Source organism: Mesoplodon bidens (assembly GCF_964165515.1).
Source record: "Mesoplodon bidens genome assembly, chromosome: 16".
Taxonomy (NCBI): Eukaryota; Metazoa; Chordata; class Mammalia; order Artiodactyla; family Ziphiidae; genus Mesoplodon; species Mesoplodon bidens.
The window spans coordinates 40,390,755-40,412,238 of NC_138173.1; the positions used below are offsets into that span (position 1 = coordinate 40,390,755).

Sequence of the window (21,484 nt, forward strand, 5' to 3'; positions counted from 1 at the left end):
GTCAGTTCACTTCAGAAATGAGTATATGGGCACCTATCTCAGAATTGAGATGCAGATTAAATAAGGGTAATGTATGAAATTGCTTAGCTCAGTATGTGTCTTCATATTCAATAGATAGTAGTTATTGCTATTAACAGTAATCATCATTAAAATGGTAAATTTAAAAAAATTTCAGCCTTTCATCATCATTGTTACTAGTGTGATGTGTGACAAAATAATACAGATTCTATATAGTTTAAGAGGATGGACCTGAGAGAGACTGCCAGGGTTCAGTTCTAGCTTTGTCAGCTTCTAGCTGTGAGACTGTGGGCTTTGCCTCTCTGTGCTTCAACTTCCTCATCTGTAAAGTGGGGACAAGTCCTTAGTTCATAGGGTAGTAGTGACTGGTAAATGAATTAATGCATGTAAAACACTCAGCACACTGCCAGCCCCATAGCAAGTTCTCAGTAAGTGCTAGCTATTATTATCATTAAATTCTTTGGAACATTCCATGGACTGCTCTGTTAGAGAGTTTAACTTCTCTTCATGGTATTTTGTCATTTTTGATAGAAGGGTTTATGTTTTAGGGGTCCATGGAACAAGAAGATCACTTTCCTTAATACTGTAGGGTTCAAAGCTCCACTACCTATTTGAGTAAATGTCTTTTCATGGTGCCTAAAATAAGAGGAAAAAAGCTGATACCAAAGTAAAGCTTTAAAAAGGGCCAAGGGAAGGAAATCTTTAAATGCAATGGCAGAGCATCCATTTTTATTTCATCAAAATGTGTTATCTAAGCAGACTTACTGATAATGATGCATAGATGTTGTTTGTAGACATTATTTTCCTCCTTTGAAGTGACTGAGTGCTGATTTCCTATCTGTGCCAGCAGCCCTTTCAGAATTCATTCTGTGCTCCTCTACATCATTGTGGCATGGAGATCTCATATATGACTTTTCTAAAGATTAGAAGACTAAAAACATGTACCTATTGACTCAGAGGCTGAGAAGATGTACACAAATGTGAATAAACCATTGAAACACTACCAGATGTACAGGAAGAGCCCTTGAACACAAATGTGATTGACATCAAGAAAATATTAGCTTTGAAGTTCTGCCTAGATGGCACGTCGATAGACTGGCACTGCAGCAGGATTCAGCTGAAAAGATTTCATGTAATTGATGGTGGAAGAAAAGAAAATTTCAACAGATATTTTTCTATTAATTTGCCACAGGTGCTCAAATGCCCGTGACCTGGAATTTCAAGTATTCAAATTGCTACTATGATAGCTTCAGGCTTTGCTTCCACGTTATTTTACAGACTGTGGCACAGACTTTTAAGGATTTAATTCTGTTTATTGGTAATGCTGCAGTTCACATGATTTCAGTCTAACAAGATGACTAATTTCTCAATGAATCAAGTGACTCTTGACTCAATATATATCAATCTTTATCACTCACATAGTTTTATTTAACTTAACATTATTTTTATCTACATGTTTCCATGTATAGCTTTTGGCCATTTACTTGCCATGCTACCCTTTCATTTTCCTGTTACCTCTCCTGAAGTTCCTCTGCTGGACTGTTTCTAGATGTTCACATTTATACACAGAGGCAGGGAACATCCTAGTATAAATTATTATTTTTTTTTTGTTTTGTGGTATTGCCATGGAGTTTGTTCTCCAAAGCAGAATAACTGAAAAAAAGTAAGAGTTTTTATAGTTCTTGCTACATACTGGGATATCACACTACAGAAATATCAAACTAATTTACAGTACCATCAGCATGGGATATATGTATACTTTCCCTCACCATTTACACAATATTGGATTTTATTTTATTAATAATTTATGTATGTAATGGCTTTAAAATTTAACCATTAACCACACCTAACCATTTTTAAGTGTACAATTTAGTGGTATTAAATACATTCATAATGTTGTGCAACCATCAAATTACCCATCTCCATAACTCTTTTTACCTTGTAAATCTCAAACTCTATACCCATGAAAGAATAACTCCTCAGTGTCCCCTTCCCCCAGCGTCTGGAAACCACCATTCTACTTTCTGCCTCTATGATTTTGACTGTTCTCAGTACCTCATGTAAGTGGAATTATACAATATTTGTCTTTTTTGACTGCCTTACTTCACTTAGCATAATGCCCTCAATATTCATCCACGTCGTGGCATATGTCAGAATTTCCTTACTTTTTTTTTTTTTTTTTTTTTTTTTTTGCAGCACGTGGGCCTCTCACTGTTGTGGCCTCTCCCATTGCAGAGCACAGGCTCCGGACGTGCAGGCCCAGCATCCATAGCTCACGGGCACAGCCGCTCCGCGGCATGTGGGATCTTCCCGGACCGGGGCACGAACCCGTGTCCCTTGCATCGGCAGGTGGACTCTCAACCACTGTGCCACCAGGGAAGCCCAATATTTCCTTACTTTTTAAGGCTGAAAAATATTCCATTGTATGTATACACCACATTTTGTTTATCTAGTCACTTGAGTTGCTAACACATTTTAGCTGCTGTGGATAATGCTGCTATGAACATGGGTGTACAAATATCTCTTTGAGACCCTGCTTTTAATTATTTTGGGAATAAGCCCAGAGGTGGAATTGTCAGTAATATGGTATTTCTATTTTTAATTTTTTGAGGAACAAGCAAAGAGGCTGTACCCTTTCATATTCCCACCAACAGGACACAAGAGTTCCAGTTTCTTCATGTCCTTACCAATACTTGCTATTTTCTGCTTTTTGATAGTAGACATCCTAATGGGTGTGAGGTAGTATCTCACTGAAGTTTTGATTTGCATTTCCCTAATGATTAGTGAAGTTGAGCATCATTTCTTGTGCTTTCTGACCATTTGTATATCTTCTTAGCTGAAATATGTGTTCAAGTCCTTTTCCCATGTTTGAATTGTGTTGTTTGGTTTTTGTTGTTGAATTTTCAGAGGTCTCTATTTATTCTGGATATTAATCTCTTATCAGAGATATGATTTGTAAACATTTTCTCCCATTCTGTGTATTGTCTTTTTACCTGTTGATATTGTCTGTTGATGCACAAAATTTTCTAATATTCATCAAGTTTAATTTGTCTGTTTTTGTTGTCATTTTACCTTTGGTGTTATATCCAAGAAATCATCGCCAAATCCAATGTCAAGAAGCCTTTGCCCTATGTTTTCTCCTAAGAATTTTATAGCTTTATGTATTACATTTAAATCTTTGATCCATTTTGAGTTAATTTTTGAACATGATATTAGGTAAGGGTCTAACTTCATTCCTTTGCAAGTGGATATCCAGTTTTCCCAGCACCATTTATTGAAAAGTCTGCCCTTTCCCCATTGAATGGTCTTTGCACACTTGCCCAAAATCCCGTATATGCAAAGGTCTATTTCGGGGCTCTCTATTCTATTTCATTGGTCTACATACCTGTCTTTATGCAAGCATAACACTATTTTGATTGTGGTACTTTTGTAGTATTAAAATCAGGAAGCATGAGTTCTTCAGCTTTAATCTTCTTTTTCAAGATTGTTTTGGCTATTCAGGCTCACTGAGATGCCATATAAATTTTAGGATGATTTTTTCTATTCCTGCCCAAAACATCCTTGGAATTTTGGTAGAGATTGCATTGAATCTGCTAATGGCTTTTGGTAGTATTGACATCTTAACAATATTAAGTCTTCTGATTCATGAACATGGAATGTGTTTCCATTTATTTATGTGTTCTTTCATTGCATTCAGCAATATTTTGTAGTTTTTATTTTACAAGTCTTCAACTCTTTGGTTAAGTTAATTCCCAAGTATTCTATTCTTTTTGACGTTATTGTAAATGGAATTGTTTTTTTTTCAGCTTGTTCATTGTTTATGTCTAGAGATGCAATTGATTTTTGTGGTTGGTTTTGTATCCTGCTACTTTGCTGAATTCATTTCCAATAGTTTTTTTGTGGAATCTTTAGGGTTTTCTACATATAATATGATCTGTGAACAGATATAATTTTACTTCTTTCTTTCTAATTTAGATGCCTTTTATTTATTTATTTATTTATTTATTTATTTATTTTCTCTCCTGGTTGCTCTGCCAAGAACTTCTAGTATTATGTTAAACAGAAATTGCAAGTGTCCTTTTGCCTCGTTCCTGATCTTAGTGAAAAAACTTTCAGTCTTTCACCGTTGAGTATGATGTTTGCTGTGGGTTTTTCATATATGGCTTTAGTTATGTTGAAGTAGTTTCCTTCTATTACTAGTTTGTTGAGTGTTTTTATCATGAAAGAGTCTTAACATTTGTTATGTTTTTTTCTTCATCAAATAAGGTGATCATGTGGGCTTTTTCTTTCATTCCATTAATGTGGTATATTACACCAATCAAATTTGTATGTTGAACCATCCTTACATTCTAGGAATAAATCCCACTTGGTCATCGTGTATAATCCTTTTAATATGCTGCTGAATTCTGTTTGCTAGTGTCTTCTATAATGCCTTCTTTCAGTAATTTGGATTTATTTACTTAATATGGAGCTGTATGTTTTTAAAAGGAAAGTTTTAATATTTATAATTTTTAAATATACAATATACTGATTTTTCTACTTTGGTTGTTACAAATGTTGGGAATATATTTGGCTGCAAATAAAAGTAAATTTAACTTTTAGTCAGGATTCTTTAGAAAAAGAGAACCAATAGGAGCTATATATATATAATGTGTGTGTGTGTGTATGTGTATGTGTTCAACAAATATTTATACAGAATATATGTATTTGTTGAACACTTAAAAATATGGTAGAAACTATAAATACTTAAAATATGGTAGAAGCTACATGTTCTTGCTGTACAAAAAATAATTAGACATGGTCAAGATTCTTGAGGAGCTCATATGTAGTAGGGGGTGTTTAAACACATGAATATAACAATATCATTAGGATTATAAACAGAAGTATAGAGGGGGAAGCAGGGGTACACAGGGGAGTGAGTCTCCAACTCTGCCTTAGTGGTATTCAAAAGTCTTTACAGAGAAAGGGCTATTTGAACTGATCACTGAAGGAAAATGCCCAGGCATTTTCTTGGTCCTCCTTTAAGGAGAGTGAATCAATGTATTTCTTAGATAAGACTATGCAATGATAAAAGTGTTACAAAAAAAGTTTCTATGGTCAATTAAGTTTGGGAATGCATAGTTAGTCAAACATTTTTCTTAACTATGTTACTTCTCAGAGCCTATAAATAGCCTAATGTGCTTCTTGACTCCTCAAAACAGGGAAATAATGCTCAATGTTTCATGACTGTATCTCAACAGGGAATCTTTTGCCCCTTACAAGGCTTCTTAGACCTAGTATTCTGCAGAAAACACCTTGAGAACATGGCTCTAGTGTTTCCTTCAGTACTTAGCTGATGCTTTATTTTTAATTTTAAAATTTTTAATTTTTTTGATTGAAGTATAGTTGACTTACAATATTGTGTTAATTTCAGGTGTACAGCATAGTGATTCAGTTTTTTTCCAGATTATATTCTACTATGTTATTACAAGATATTGGGTATAATTCCCTATGCTATACAGTAAATCCTTGTTGCTTATCTATTTTGTATATAGTAGTTTGTAACTTAATCCCATACCTCTAATTTGTATCTCCTTCCCTCTACTTTGGTAGCCTTATGTTTGCTTTCTATGTCTGTGAGTCTGTTTCTGTGTTGTATATAGATTCATTTGTATTACTTTTTACATTCCACATGTGAGTGATATCATACAGTGTTTGTCTTTCTCTGACTTATTTCACTAGGTATAATGTTCTCTAGGTCCATCTGCGTTGGTGCAAATGGCAATATTTCATTCTATTTTATGGCTGAGTAATATTCCATTGTGTATGTATCATTGTGTGTGTGTGTGTATATTGGGTTGCTTCCATGTGTTAGCTGTTGTAAATACTGCTTCTGTGAACATTCTGTGAGGTGCATGTATCTTTTCAAATTAGTGCCTTTGTTTTTTCTGGATATATACCCAAGAGTGGAGTTTCTGGATCATATGGTAGTTCTATTTTTAGTTTTTTAAGGAACCTCCATACTGTTTTCCATAGTGGCTGCACCAATTTACATTCCTCTCCAACATTTGTTATTTGTAAACTTTTTGATGATAGCTATTCTAGTGGTGGGTTAGAATTCCAACATATAAATTTTGGAGGGACACAAACATTCAGTCTATACCATGTGCTATTAGTTATATCTTCAGTTCTGTTCTAATAAGAGGATGTTGGGCTCTGAGGGTAATGAGAGATTAACATAGTTTAACAGAGTTAATAATAGAAACTTAGGATATTTCTGACTGAGAAGACGGAGATCTTGGGTCAGATGATCTTTAAATACTTTCCAGTCCAGTTAATCAGAAATGTTTCCCATTGAGGCTTAAACTCAAAACAATATTTAGTTGGTAAAATGGATAGGGCATTTTGTTGGTTAAAGTTACCATCTTCATTTATCAGTGATTTTTATGTTGCTCCATATCTTTATCATTATTATCATATTTATTAAAGAAATTATCTATTGTAACATTTTTGTTATTCCAAGGTAGATTTTCATCTTACTTAATATATAATTCCTTTTAGAAATTGTAAAGATTGGAGGGGCATATAAGAAAAAAACAAATTAAGATGATGAAATAACTGTACATTAGCAGAAAATTGTAACTTATACAGGAGAACAAGATCAGAAAGGAAAAAAGGGAACAAATATATTTTTGATGATTACTTTGGGTTACAAAATATCTAATAATAATGAAACTAGTATTTATGCAGTACTTTCTAGGTAACAAAATATTAAGTATAAATTTTTTTTTAGGTATATTGAATTCTCTTTTCTATTTATTTTACAGGCAGCTCTTTACATTTTTGTGTCTTAGAGAAATTAGCCGAAAGCCCTTCTTATATGCTGTGGATGTTAAAAAAATCACACGGTTTTATTCCTCTAAGCATTTTGACCATCTTCCTTCTGTCTCACAGTCTTGTGGAGCTGGCTGGGTTCCTCTGTTTTGCAAGAAGGTACATCTCTCTGATGCTGTGTCTCCTTACTGAGATCTGCCCATGAATATGATATTAAACATGTTGGTTGAGTTTTGCTCATGTGAAGTCTGTCATCAATATGGAATAGAATTCAAGAATTTGACTTTTTCTTCTCTCTCTTCTGTCATTTCAACTGAATTATAGAAATTAGGAATGAAATTTAGTCCTACCTCCTCTCTCTTGGTCAGGTTATTTTTGTTTTTTATTTTTAACCTGTGGGAGTTGGAAATATTTCAGGGTTTCCTTTTTTGTGAAATTATGGTGTAAATGAATCATTTTGCTTTTGTATTCTTAATGACAGTATAAATGCCTGAGATCAATTTACTCTTGTTGTTAATGACAGTATAAAAGTCTGAGATGAATTTACTCTTAAAGTGCTACATCTAAAAAAATTTAATAAAGTCAATTGTAATTTTTCCAAGAGAGTTATTTTCAATCAAACTGATTTTTAAAGCAAACAAGCCTTTCTGATAAACAGAATAGGTGCTCTTTTAACCATCCTAATAAGGAAGTTAAAAAAAACCTCTCATAGAAACAAGAGACTATAGCTTCAAAAGCTCCCAGTCCTCATAATCATTCCCACCTCTAGACTCTTTCTTTAGGAAACATTCCAAGACTTCATTGTGTTGTGAATAATTTTAACTTCAATCAATGTCTTCTATGCCCCTGTGAAAACCTACATATTCCTCAGTAAGGATACCTAATTTTCCTCATGTTGGATATTTAACATCACAAGCTGACACCCAGTTCCAATGGTTGATATGAGCTTTGCAATTTTTGAAGTGCTCAGAAACAAAGTGCCTGGTATCTTTTATAAAGAGCTAGTGAAAAGTGACTAGCATTAAGGGAGTTTGACTGATGTGTGGTAATCAGGTGGGAAATGTCAAAATGTATTTGTTTAAACCTTGCACTTATTTTATGTAGATAAAAGACAATATTCAGCTGACTTCAAGTTATATCACTTTACAAAACATACACAAGAAATTTAGTAAAATTTGAAAAGCTTATTAAGACTTACAGTTTCCATGTTCATTTTATATTTTGGGTATACTCTCTTGCAAGCACAGAGACCAGCAGGCTTTGTTTTCATACATGTCATAAACCAGAGCCATAGAAACATGATTTTTGAATGAAAAAGATACCAGGATTTTCCTCTTAAAAGGGAATCTGGAAGCTTAAGATTTTTATTTTGATTCTTTAAACTTCTAATAGAAGTTTTATTGGGGTAAATTCACAAACCATACAATTTACCATTTTAACACACACAGTTTGGTGTTTTTTAGTATATTCAAAGAGTTGTGCAAACACCATCACTGTCTAATTTTAGTTTAGAACATTTTCATCATCCTGAAAAGAAATCCCTAACAGTTAGCATTTACTTCCCATTTCCCTGTCCCTTCCAACAGTGCAAGGCAACCTAAAATTTACTTTCTACCTCTGTGAATTTGCCTATTCTGAACATTTCTTATAAGTGGAATTTTACAATATGTGGTCTTGTGTGACTGGCTTCTTTCACTTAGGAAAGAAGTGAAAGAAGGTTCAAGGTTTTCAAGGTTCGTTCATGTTGTAGCATGTTTCAGAACATTATTTTTTTATTGCTGAATACTATTCCATTGTATAGATATACCAGATTTGTTTATCTATTCATCAGTTGATCGACATTAGGGTTGTTTCCACATTTGGATTATTCTGAGTAGTGCTATAAACATATGTGTGCCAGTTTACATTTAGGTCTGTGATTCATTTTGAATGTTTTTGTGTGTGATGTAGGGGTGCGACTTCACTCTTTTTCATCTGGGTATCTGGTTGGCCCCAGCACCATTTGTGGAAACACTGTTTTATCCCCATTGAATTATCTTGGCCCCCTCGTTGAAAATGAATTGACCAATCTTATAAACTTTATTTCTGTATTCTCAATTCTATTTTATTGATCTATGTGTCTATCCTTATACCAGTACCACTTTTTAAATTACTATCGATTTGTAGTATGTTTTTAAATTTAGAAGTGTGAGTCCACCAATTTTGTTCTACTTTTTCAACTTGTGTTGGTTATTTTAAGTCCCTTCCTTTTCCATATGAATTTTAGAATCAGCTTGTAAATTTCTTCAAAAAAGGCAAGTGGAATTTTGAGAAGAATTGCATGGAATCTGTAAATCAATTTGGGGAGTATTACCATCTTAAGAATGTAAAGTCTTCTAATCCATAAACATGGGGCACTTTTCAATATATTAGGATCTTCTTTAATTTATTTAAACAACATTTTGCAGTTTTCATTATACAAATATTGCACTTCTTTTGTTAAATTTATTTGTAGTATTTTATTCTTTTTGTTGATAATGGAAATGCAATTGTTTACTTAACTTTCAGATTGTTCATTGCTACTGTATTGCTACTACACTGTATTGTTTATTACCACAGTGCAATTGATTTTTGTATATTGATATTGTATCCTGCAACTTTGTTGAGCTTGTTAATTAGTTCTAATAGTTTTTTGTGTGTGGGCATGTGGATTCCTTAGGATTTTCTATAAACGTGACCATCTGTGGACAGAGATAGTTTTACTTCTTTGTTTCCAACCTTGGTTTCTTTTATTTCTTTTTCTTGTCTGATTTTCCTGGCTAGAACCTCCAGTACAACATTGAATAGAAGTGGGCAGAGCAGACATCCTAGCCTTGTTTCTGATCTCAGGGGAAAAACATTCAGTCTTCTACCACTATGTATGACGTTAGCTGTGGGTTTTTCATAGGTACCTTTTATTAGGTTGAGGAAGTTCCCTTCCATTCAAAGTTTGTTGAGTGTTTTTATTATGAAGGAGCATTAGATTTTGTCAAAGACTTTGTCAGCCTCTATCGAGATGATCATGTGGTTTTTAGCCTTTATTATATTATTATAATACACTGCATTGATTGATTTTTTGATGTTAAATCAACCTTGCATTTCTGGAGTAAATACCACTTGGTGATGGTGTAAAATTCTTTTCATATGTTGCTGTATCAATTTATATTTTGTTGATTTTGTTTTTTGCATTTTATATTCATAAGAGATATTGGTCTATAGTTTTCTTTTCTTGTAGGGTCTATGTCTAGTTTTGTTCTTATTAACAGTGGCCTTGTAGAATGAGTTGAAAGTGTTCCTTCCTCTTGTATTTTTTCAAAGACTTTGTGAAGGATTGGGATTAATCTTTAAATGTTCTTGTTTTGATTTTTTATGGCTTCCTTTGTAGTTTACCATTTGCTATTGTTAAATGCAAGTGGAACTTGTAAGTGGGGCCAGGAAGGTGATTTTTATGGTGATCACCTCCTGTAGGACAATTGACAGTAAAAATAAGGACTCTAAATAGAACTGTTGAGTCTTCACTCTGGCAACTTCTACTGAACAATGCTGAATACTCAACCACTGGAGAACATGCTTAATTGTAGAAACAAATTAGAAGCTTTTTATATCTTGAATTCAGAACCACAGTGGGAAAATGCCATTTTCCTCAGTGGAGCCATTGGTGTATGCCCAATTCACTGTCCCCAAATTAAGAAGTCTTACCTTTAACTTAATAGTTCCAATTTATTTAGAAACATTATTTAAAAGAGCCTATTAAGAGGTGTTACACTGACCTCCTTTTGAGTCAGAGAGCCTGAGAACAAGGAGAGTTTGTTGAATCCTAGACATCACGTAAGGTAATATGAATAATAAATATTTAGATTGTCTTCCTACATGTCTCAAAATACTTTTGGTCCTTAACCACTCTACCAACTCAGTGGGGAAAATTAACACTGAAGAAATAATAATAACAACTAATGTTTGCTAAGTAATTCCTATATGCCAAGCACTTTAAAATCCTTTACATATACTATCTCTTATATTCCTCATAGCAATCTTATGAGGTCAATACTAATATTATTCTCTACTTTTCGGATGTGGAAACTCAGAAACAGAGAGGTAATCTAAGTTGCTTGGTGTCAGGCAGGTGGAGAATGGTAGAGCCAGGATGTGACCTAAACTGGAACTGAGAGTGGATTAGGCATATTCCAGAACAGAGATTCAGATTCAGGGTTTCTGTTTTATAAGTTTTGAATTTCTAAGTCACTTGTCTCTCTCTAATGAAGAATATAATTTTCAGTCAGCAGTTAAGAAATGTCCATAAAGGATATATTTAGATGGTCTGAGTCTAAGGACTTGAGATTACACAGTCTCTCTCTGCAGGGTTAATGTAATAGATAAGTTAGTATAATAAACATTTAACATTTATTAAGGGCTTACTAAGTTCCAGGGGAAGTGAGTTATTTGTATAAGTTAACTAAATTTGCAAAATAACTATGAAATAGGTATTATAATTACCATCGCCAATCATAGCTGAAGCCACTGAAGCAAAGACGTGTAACTTGCCCAAGGCCAATTAGCAATAAGTAGCACAGCCCAGATTTGAACCCAGACCGTCTTGCTCCAGAACCTGTATTCTTAATCACTTTGTCATGCGATTTCTCTAAGTCAGTAAATAGTCACCTGTTACATGGTCACAGCCATAACCGTCACACCGAGAAATCAGTGATAAGACTGGATCATCGTGTTTATGCATGTGCAGATTGGAGTCATTTGTACAGGAGAGAAATGTGTTATGGCTCAAAGGAGGAAAAAGGCTTTTCCCTGAATATGAGACAACCTGAAACGAGTATGGAAGTACAAAAAGAAAACTTAATTTGGAAAGGGAGGCTGTTAGCTTGTGCTTCCACAGAAGACGGGAACAGACTGATGGGATGTGGTGAGCGCTCAGAAGCTGTGGTCCTGAGCGAGATGTGGTGGTGTGGTTTGGAGTTTTACCTCAGAGGTAAAAGGGGACAGTTTGAAAGAACAGTTCTAGAAAGTGAATTTGATAAACTCAGTTAGCATGGGGAGAGGTTGAATCAATGGTAGATTAATATCAACGTCAATTACACGTGTTTGCAGTGATGTAAGAAGCATCTGGAAATTAACAGAAAAACCTTGACCATTTGGGGTGATATTTCCCCCTTCATGCCAAAATCATAATAGTTTTCTTTTTCTTGTGGCAGTGAAATCACAGACCTGGGTTTATCCGGCACTTTTCTTCCTGGGGATCCAAACATTTCCCAGATGTTGTTCTATGGTTTTCGTACCCAGTGTTCTACCCCTATGCAGGGCCACCTATGCAGACCTCTGTGTTTGGGTGGGAAGAGAGTAGCTCTCGAGCCAGTCAGTGACCAGAGAGCTGGTTGTACCTGGGCCTGTTCTCTTCCAGCCATGTGGGCCTTCTAGTCTGCAGCCTAGACTTTATGTAATGAAGTAATAAACTTCATGTAATGTTTTCAATGAAATTATTATTAAATTGAAGTTTCTAAGTTATTTTTATCAAAAAGAAAAATTACATTCACATCAAAAGCAAGTAAACCAATACTGCCCACCCTTTCCCTTCCTCACATGAAAACAAAGATCAGTGAAAGTCTTTTAAAAAATACTTTGGGTCCATTTCCACTTTCAAGGTAACCTGGTGGCTTCTTTTCTCAAGCCCTCACACAGGTATTCAGGAATACCAGGATGGTGTGCCAAAGATCCCAACAGCTTGTATTACGGTGGAAGATGCAGAGATGATGTCAAGAATGGCTTCTCGTGGGAGCAGAATTGTCATTCAGCTGAAGATGGGGGCAAAGAACTACCCAGATGCTGATTCCTTCAACACTGTAGCAGAGATCATTGGTAGCAAGTATCCGGAGCAGGTGAGTGAAGGCAAGGGATGGGCTGTCTGGGAATAAGGTGTTGTGGTCAAGTTTTAGGGTTTTTTTTTGTTGTTTTGTTTGTTTGTTTGCGGTACGCGGGCCTCTCACTGCTGTGGCCTCTCCCGTTGCGGAGCACAGGCGCCGGACGTGCAGGCTCAGCGGCCATGGCTCACGGGCCCAGCTGCTCCGCGGCACGTGGGATCTTCCCGGACCGGGGCACGAACCCGTGTCCCCTGCATCGGCAGGCGGACTCTCAACCACTGCGACACCAGGGAAGCCCAAGTTTTAGTTTTTAGAGACAGTTTAGGAAAGAGAGAATGAGTCTGCAGAGATGGTCTTCATAGACTCCTTAAAGGCAGACACTTTTTTTTTGCCTTCAAAAGTTTACTACTTTGACCGAAGAAGGGCGGGACTAACTGAAGGACAGAGTATGATCCACTGTGTGGAAATTCAACTCCGAATAGTTGAGGGCAGTATTTGTCCATATGTGTTGTATTTCTTCCATTTGGAACCACTTGGCATCTGAGATCATACCAATAGTGGATAGCATGCTTATTGTGTGACTTATCTTCCTTCATCCTTTCAAAGCTCTGTGAACTAAGTCTATTTTCTTCATTTTGCAGGTGAGGAAATTAACCTAAAGGAAACTCACTTGCCTAAGGTCCATACAGCTAGTAAATGACTGAGAAAGGACTCAAACCCAGGACCTTGTGACTATTAATCCAAGCTATAGACCACAGTTTATGTGAAATCTTTAGGGTTCTTTTTTTTTTTTTTGAAACTTCAAATAGTCTTAGATGCGTATTCAAACTGTATACTAGCCGAAGCTTAAATGACTTCAGCAAGTTACTTATTCTCTAAGTCTTAGAGAATTTATCTACAAAGATGGAGATGGTGTATGTAAGGAACAGGATTACTGTGAGGGCTAGACTAGATAATGCATATCTGATAGCCTCCTACTATAGTGTTTGTCGCATCACATGCACTCATTGAATGTCATGTCAGTTTACTTCCTATGACATCAAGTGTACAAAAGGTGGTTTTCATAAGGTTTCTGGTACAAACCTTCTTTATTAGTAGTTATTGAAATTCTGAAAATAGCACTTAAAAATATAGCTGTTTGGGCAGTTGAGACTTTTATTTTGTTTAAGAACGTCAGTGGGGGCTTCCCTGGTGGCACATCGGTTGGGAGTCCACCTGCCGATGCACGGGACGCGGGTTCGTGCCCCGGTCCGGGAAGATCCCACATGCCGCCGAGCGGCTGGGCCCGTGAGCCATGGCCACTGACCCTGCGCGTCCCGAGCCTGTGCTCCACGGCGGGAGAGGCCACAACGGTGAGAGGCCCGCGTGCCGCAAAAAAAAAAGAACGTCAGTGGGATGAAGGAACAGGCACACAGTAATGGAGAAACAGTCCTTCTGCACGTATCCTGACTCAGGGCCTCTCTCACACTTAAAGGGTTGTGCTGCAGTAAAGATGCGTTTTATGTCTTGGGACCCTTTTCTCCCTTCCTAAATGACCTGCTCCCTGGACCTGGGCATGCATCAACCCTGGGGTTACAGCCGCAGGGATAACAGAAAAGCAAGATCTCAGTAGGACCATGAAAGTCACAGTGTAGAGAAACTGTAGTTTTAAATATTGAGAAAACAAATAAGCCCAGCCTCTTGTCTCTTTAGGAAACCGAGAACAACAGAAGAGCCAAGAGTCCACGTTTCAGGTACTGAGTAGTCAGGACCCTTAGAGTGTAATCCCCAGTCCAGGGTGGGAGGAGGTTAGGATTATATATTATCAGTAGTCTGGATGAGCAGGCTGATTCTGGCCTAAGGGTGGGTGGCAAGGTGAGAGCGAGTTATTGGAACCCTAATCTGAAATGGCCAGTCAGTGTCGGGGTCTGAGGTCAAAGCATTAAAACAGAGGCGTTCTCAGGCTGCAGCAGCTGGAGGGTTGAGGTAGTGCTGGCTCAGAGCTTCCCGGGAACCGCCGGCATCTCCCAGCTGAGCGTGCTCGGGCCTCCTCCTCAGCCCTGCGTGACTGTTTTTCCAATCAGTTTTATTGAGGTATAATTTACATAAAATAAACTCACCAAAGTTAAGTGTACAATTCGATGAGTGTTGAAAAATGTAATCCAGTAATGTAAGCCCAGTCATAGCAGAGAGTATTTTCATCGCCCCAAATGTTCCCTTGTGCAGTCCATCTCCTCCTCTACCCCCCTGTGCCTTGGGCACCACTGATCTGCTTTCTGGAACTATAGCTTTTTCTTCTCGAGAGTTTCATATAGGGGGAATTACGTAAGTGGGGTCTTCCAGGCTGGCTTCTTTCACTCAGCATAATGCTTTTGAGGTTCATCCGTGTTGTTGTATCTGCTGTCCATGCCTTTATACTGCTGGGTAATATTTCACAGGATCACCTCAACCCTCCAGCTGCTGCAGCCCAAGACACATTTCACAGTGTGTTTATCCATTCACTGCTGATGATGGACATTTGGGTGGTTTTTAGTTTTTGACTGTTATGAATAAAGTGTCTGTGAACATTCCTGTATAAGTCTTGTATAAGTCTCCCTGTGGCCGTATGTTTTCATTCCTCCTTGGGTAGGTGCCTAGAGGTGGAATTGAGGGGCTGGCCTGAATCTTAAGCACCCTAATCTCTGGCAAGATGCTTCAACCTCTGTATTCTATGGGGGAAGTGCCTTCTCTGGGAGAGTGATGGACAGTTTCAGAGCTGTCCCAGGAATCAGGATTAAACTTTTACCTCTATCATAACGTTGCACAGCATTCCAGGAGTTAGTTATAAATACCTTGTTGCCTACATGTAAAAGATAGAAGATTAACAAAAGGTCTCCCACAAAGAAGTCACGGCATCACTTGCCCAGAAGGAATGTGGGTGAGTGCAGTGAAGTGAAGTCCATGTGGCTGTGTTTGGGGGGGAATCTGCCTTATAGCCTGCCTGGAACCATAGGACATGTCTAGACCACGAAGGGAAGTGGAAACCTTGTGTTCCCCCCTCCAGGTGTGAGGTGAGTTAATGAAGCTTAGTAAGCACCGTCCATCCCTGATAAAGCCTCCTCTGGGAACCCTCCCCTCATCCCACCACTTTATGCCATTGTTTTGCTGTTGTCTCCCACCAGAGCTTGCAGATGCCCTGAGCATTCTGTTTACTTTCTTTTCTTTTTGTCCCTAATGCCTATCCCAGAATTTGGCAGGCAGTAGCTTCTCAATGCATATTTTAATTCAGTAAAATGAAGAGAAGAATAAAGGAAGAAAACAAGTAGAAGATTTTTTTAATCTCTATTCTCTTTACATCCAGAAGTTTTCCTGCCCATTTGGAGCATTGGTTGTCCATAGGCACACTGGACATCACCCGTGAATGCAGCTCTGTATGGCTAAACTCGAGTCCATCAACTCCCTCACACCTAACACCTCGCCTTGGTTTCTTGTCTCTGTTAAAGGAACCATATTTACCTATCAGCAGAGTTCAGAAACTTCAAGTTGTTTTTCATTCTCTCCTCTTTGTTACTGTCCTACAGTCAGGAACCATATCCTATTCAGTCTACTATCAGCCTATTAAAAAAAAAAATCTGTTCCTGTCTTGTCTTTACTGTCATTACTGTTCTAATTCAGGCCCTAGCTATTTCCCTCCTGACTTTCTTTTCTTCTGTTCTCTTTCTGCTTCTGCATTTTTGCAATGCAGTTCAGTTATCTTTTAAAACACTAATCTCAAAATGGTGTTTCCATGCTCTCAGGTCCCCTCTCCTGTTCCTTATAAGATAAAGGTTATGATCTAGGTAAATACTGAGGTAAGTGTCCAGAGGTGAAGAAGACGGAAGAAAAGAGACCATGAAGGGGGGCGTTTGGGGGGGTTAAGTAGGAGGAACTTATGGTTAAATAATATAGTACTATTTATAAATGAGCAGAAAATTAGAATGAAGAAAGAGGGAAAGGAAGTGTATGATGGAGATTCAGTACCAACTAAGACCCATTCTTTTTTTTCTTTTTTTTTTTTTTTGCGGTACGCAGGCCTCTCACTGTTGTGGCCTCTCCCATTGCAGAGCACAGGCTCTGGACGTGCAGGCTTAGCAGCCATGGCTCACGGGCCCAGCCGCTCTGCGACATGTGGGATCTTCCCGGACCGGGGCATGAACCCATGTCCCCTGCATCGGCAGGCAGACTCTCAACCACTGCTCCAGGGAAGCCCAAGACCCATTCTTTCATTGGCCAGTGAAGGAGTTCAGCTCTCCTAAACTCTGACAAACATTTATAAAATCATTCAACTTTATTTTAAATTATAAGTATGCTGAATGACATAAATGTTGGTCTTGATAGTTTAGGTTGACTAACTTATCCCTGACATGTCCTTGCTACCTTGCTCCTTTTTATACTAAAGAATAGCACTAAATAATGCTGAGCAAACTAGATGGAGTGGAAATTATTTCTAAAATTGAAGAGGAACCCAGCAATCCCACTACTGGGCATATATCCAGAGAAAACCATAATTCAAAAGGATGCATGCACCCCGATGTTCATTGCAGCACTATTTACAATAGCCAGGACATGGAAGCACCTAAATGTCCATCAACAGAGGAGTGGATAAAGAAGATGTGGTACATATATACAGTGGAATATTAGCCATAAAAAGCAACGATATAGTGACATTTGCAGAGACGTGGATGGGCCTAGAGATTGTCATGCAGAGTGAAGTAAGTCAGAAAGAGAAAAACAAATATCATATAATATCACTTATATGTGGAATCTAGAAAAATGGTAGAGATGAACTTATTTGCAAAGCAGAAATAGAGTCACAGATGTAGAGAACAAACTTACGGTTACCAAAGGGGAAAAGGGGGATGGGATAAATTGAGAGATGGGGATTGACACATATGCACTACTATATATAAAATAGATAACTAATGAGAACAGACTGTATAGCACAGGGAACTCTACTCGGTGCTCTGTGGTAACCTAAATGGGAAGGAAATCTAAAAAAGTGCATATGTGTATACGTATGACTGATTCACTGTGCTGTAGAGCAAGAAACTAACACAACATTGTAAAGCAACTATACTCCAATAAAAATTAATAAAAAAAATTTTTTTAGATAAAAAAATAAAAATGAAGAGGTTATGTTGAAATCACCATTATTCTTCCTGCAGCCAAGCGTCCTGGGTGACTTGAAAGTGAGCTAATGCTCAGGCAGTGGCTAATACTCTTGGGTGGTGATGCCCAGCACAACCCCTTACATGCACAGCACCTTGATGAAAGGGAAGCAGTTAACACGTAAAGAATCCTTCTGATTTGGCCTGAGATCCATGGACAACATGTGGTGAATTTCAGCTCTGGAAAAGTGAATATGTGATTAACGAAGCATTAAATATTTCAGAACCCTACTGCATAATCCAGACATAAGCCTTGACTGAATTAACCACAGACTTTTAAAAGATGCCAATCATACAAATACTTTATTGGGTTTCAGTATGTGAAAAGGCAGGGCTTCCCTGGTGGTGCAGTGGTTGAGAGTCCGCCTGCCGATGCAGGGGACACGGGGTCGTGCCCCGGTCCGGGAAGATCCCACATGTCGTGGAGCGGCTGGACCCGTGAGCCATGGCCGCTGAGCCTGCATGTCCGGAGCCTGTGCTCCGCAAAGGGAGAGGCCACAACAGTGAGAGGCCCGCCTACCGCAAAAAAAAAAAAAAAAGAAAAAAAGACAGAATAAGGGTATTATAGACATAAATCCCACCCTCTTCCTAAAACCCCACGAGCTGGCTCCTCCAGGCACAGAATTCTCTCTCCACCTCTTCTGAAACTGCTCCTCTGTGATTTGGGCATGTTGTACAGGATTCAGCAGACCTTGAACACTTAGAGGGGGTGCATTTCACTGGGGGAAAGCAGGCCTCTGGAAGCCCTGACATTAGGCTTTGCAACTCCTTTCTCTAAGACAGCTTTTTTCCTGGGAAATCATTGTATCTGTGAGGCCCATCCATGGTTGAGAATGAGTCTGAGAGGGTGGAAATGAGAGTTCTTTGACTTCTGAGCTGATCCTCCCTGGCACTAAAATTGCCATGTTATTCTACTACCATTTATTAAACAGCTAATTTGCCTTGGAAAATTTATAGGAAACTTGTTGCCATCCATGAATAGGTTTTATTTTTTATTAAATCAATAGAGGGTATCCTACCTCTTAGAATAAATAGTCTTAGACAGGCAGAGACAGACAGATAAGGATCTTAGCAATTTAGTACCAATTCCCTGACTTTCAGATGAGGGAACTGAATCTGAGTGAGCTGACCAAGGAGACACAACAAATGCCTGATAGGACACATCTGGAATGTGACTCCAGATTTCCTGACTCCCATTTCTTTCTACCTCAAAGTCACTCCATTATGCCTGGGCACACTTTAGCTGGATGGATAGCATTTAAATCTGTGGGATTTTGTTGATTCAGGATTCAAGTCATGCTAACCCTACTAAGTCATTACTTGTGTCTTTCTCTTGTGCTTTTTTCCTCTGATATCGCTTTCCTAGGCACGAAGAACTCTCAAATATACTGTCCCTTGTTGTCTCACAGCTTCGTTAGAGCACCCATGAGGGTCGTTACCAGGGAAACCCACCGGTGCTTGGTCCATTCCTCCTACTCATCCTCTCTCCATCAAGTCTGATTTGGGTCTCATTCCTCCTTAGCTCCTTGTCCCTTTGGAAGAGGGTCTGACGGATGCAGCACTTCTTCGGTGTTAGTGACGCTTCATGATGCCCTCTTCCCCTGTGCCCCTTTGCATACACCTTCACCCTCACCAGTCAGGTAACCAGGTGTTTTCTGTTTTAGCAAAGGACCACAAACAAAGCCAAAATAGATCTACTACCAATCACATCATTTAAAAAACACTTTTTATTTGGAAATAACTTTAGGCTCCCAAGAAGTTGCAAAAACAGTGCAGAAAGCTTGGGTGTATCCTTTGACCAGCTTCCCCAGTGATGACATCTTACAGAACTATGGCACATGAACCCAGTGGGGAAACTCTCAGAAGGCACTCCCAAGAGTGAGCTGCTTTCTTGGAAAGCAGGGGCTGCCTGTGAGCATCCTCCGTGTAGCCCCCAGTGTAGCTGGGGCCCCATCCTGACGTTACCCTAGATAGTCCTTTCCCAGGCTTAGCTTATGATGCTTCCAGGGTCTCTCACTCAAACAAACAAGCAAACACAGAAGGAGGGCTGTGCTCAAATTGACCTGACGAGAGGGGAAATTACCTGGGACCAGGGGTACAGGGCACCTGTGGGAAAGAGACTCACTGAGAACAGAATCTCTCATGCTGGCTTTAGGGCTGGCCCATTGCTATTGCTCCTCAGTGATTTCCTAGGCCTTATTCTGAGGTCTTGCTTAGTAAATGCAATATTTTAAAAATGTTAATATATTCAAGAATTCTTCTGAGGGAATTGTATGGAAAAGAAGAGTGTTTTGGATTTTTTTTCTTTTTTTTGGTTGATAATATCCAAACCCATTTTCCTAAAGCCTTGATGAGGGGAATTGTTGTTTTTTTTTAATCTAAGCCTTTTTCCAACAGCAGTTATTTTCAGGGATTCAAAGAACAATTTCAGTTTCATATGCCAATATTATTTCAAATATAATGCAGCACTGTGCAGGCTAGTGGGAAACATTGAAATGAAAGCTCTAGCCTGTTCACCGGAGAATTTGCTTTTTCTTTTGTTTAGTGTGGGGCAGGGTTTCTCCACATCATCGCTATTGATATTTGGGGCCAGATAATTCTTTGTTGTAGGAGGTTATCATGTACACTGTAGAATATTTACCAGTATCCCCCGCCTCTCCCTTATTCCCCACAGCCGTGACCATCAAAGATGTCTCCAAGCATTGCCAAACGTCCCCTGAGGGACAGAGGTCACTGCACATTGAGAATCACTGGTGTGGAGTGATGGAAAGGACCCACTGGGTGGGTGTCAACAGGCCTTGGTTCCGGTTTTATTTCTGCCACAAATAAGCTGAGTGACCTTGGGCCACTTAATCCTTCAACTATAGAATGGGGAACTTTGTCTGGAAAAGCTCAAAGGTCATTTCCATCCTGAAAATTCCATTAGTAAAAAAAAATACTTGGATATTATGAGACTGACAGTGCAGACTGTATACTCTTGGATGGGAGCCCTTTCACTCTTTCACAGAGTAGGGGTGTTGGTAGTGTTCTTTTCTTTCTTTCCTTTCTTTTTTAAAAAAATATTCTCTGTTCAAATACAGTTAGGAACTCTTCTATTGAAAAAAGTTAAACAAATGCCATTTTTTGAGGCACTTCTTAGCCTTTAATGTGCTAATGTGCACTGGAAATCTTTTAAGAGGTCGTTTTGCAATATTCCCCAAACTTTCTGAGAAACAGGAGAAAAGAGGCATAAGATCCACTGGATAGTTTATATTTTGGTGTTTTTTATATTCTTTTTCCCCCCAACTATTCATTCATTCATTCAACACACATTTATGGAGTATGGGGTGTGTGTCAAGCACTAGGGTTATAGCAATAGCACTGGGTGGACAGCACAGCACTGTGGTTAGGAACATAGCCTGTAGAATTCAAATTCTGCTTCTTATCTTATGTTGATAGTTTATTTTGCCTCTCTGACCCTCAATAAGCATTAGCCTTCTTTGGAGAGGGGAGAGCTTATGCAAAAGTAAGGAATTGAGAAATAGGAGGGGCACATCAGGAGGTACTGACCACAGAGGCCTGGCATGCTACTTGAAGGGCCCGGCTTTATACTTTGTCCTTTGT

The 21,484-nt window shown here is 38.4% G+C and overlaps 1 protein-coding gene across 3 annotated transcripts in view; it reads left to right on the forward strand.

Annotated features, from left to right (window-relative positions):
* CPQ (carboxypeptidase Q) overlaps positions 1–21,484 on the forward strand; it is a 513,729-nt gene that overhangs the window by 217,882 nt on the left and 274,363 nt on the right. For all 3 annotated transcript variants that reach the window (XM_081258893.1, XM_081258895.1, XM_081258894.1), the window contains exon 4: positions 12,527–12,734. In XM_081258893.1, coding sequence (XP_081115019.1) covers positions 12,527–12,734 — 208 coding nt within the window. The remainder of the gene's footprint in view (positions 1–12,526; positions 12,735–21,484) is intronic.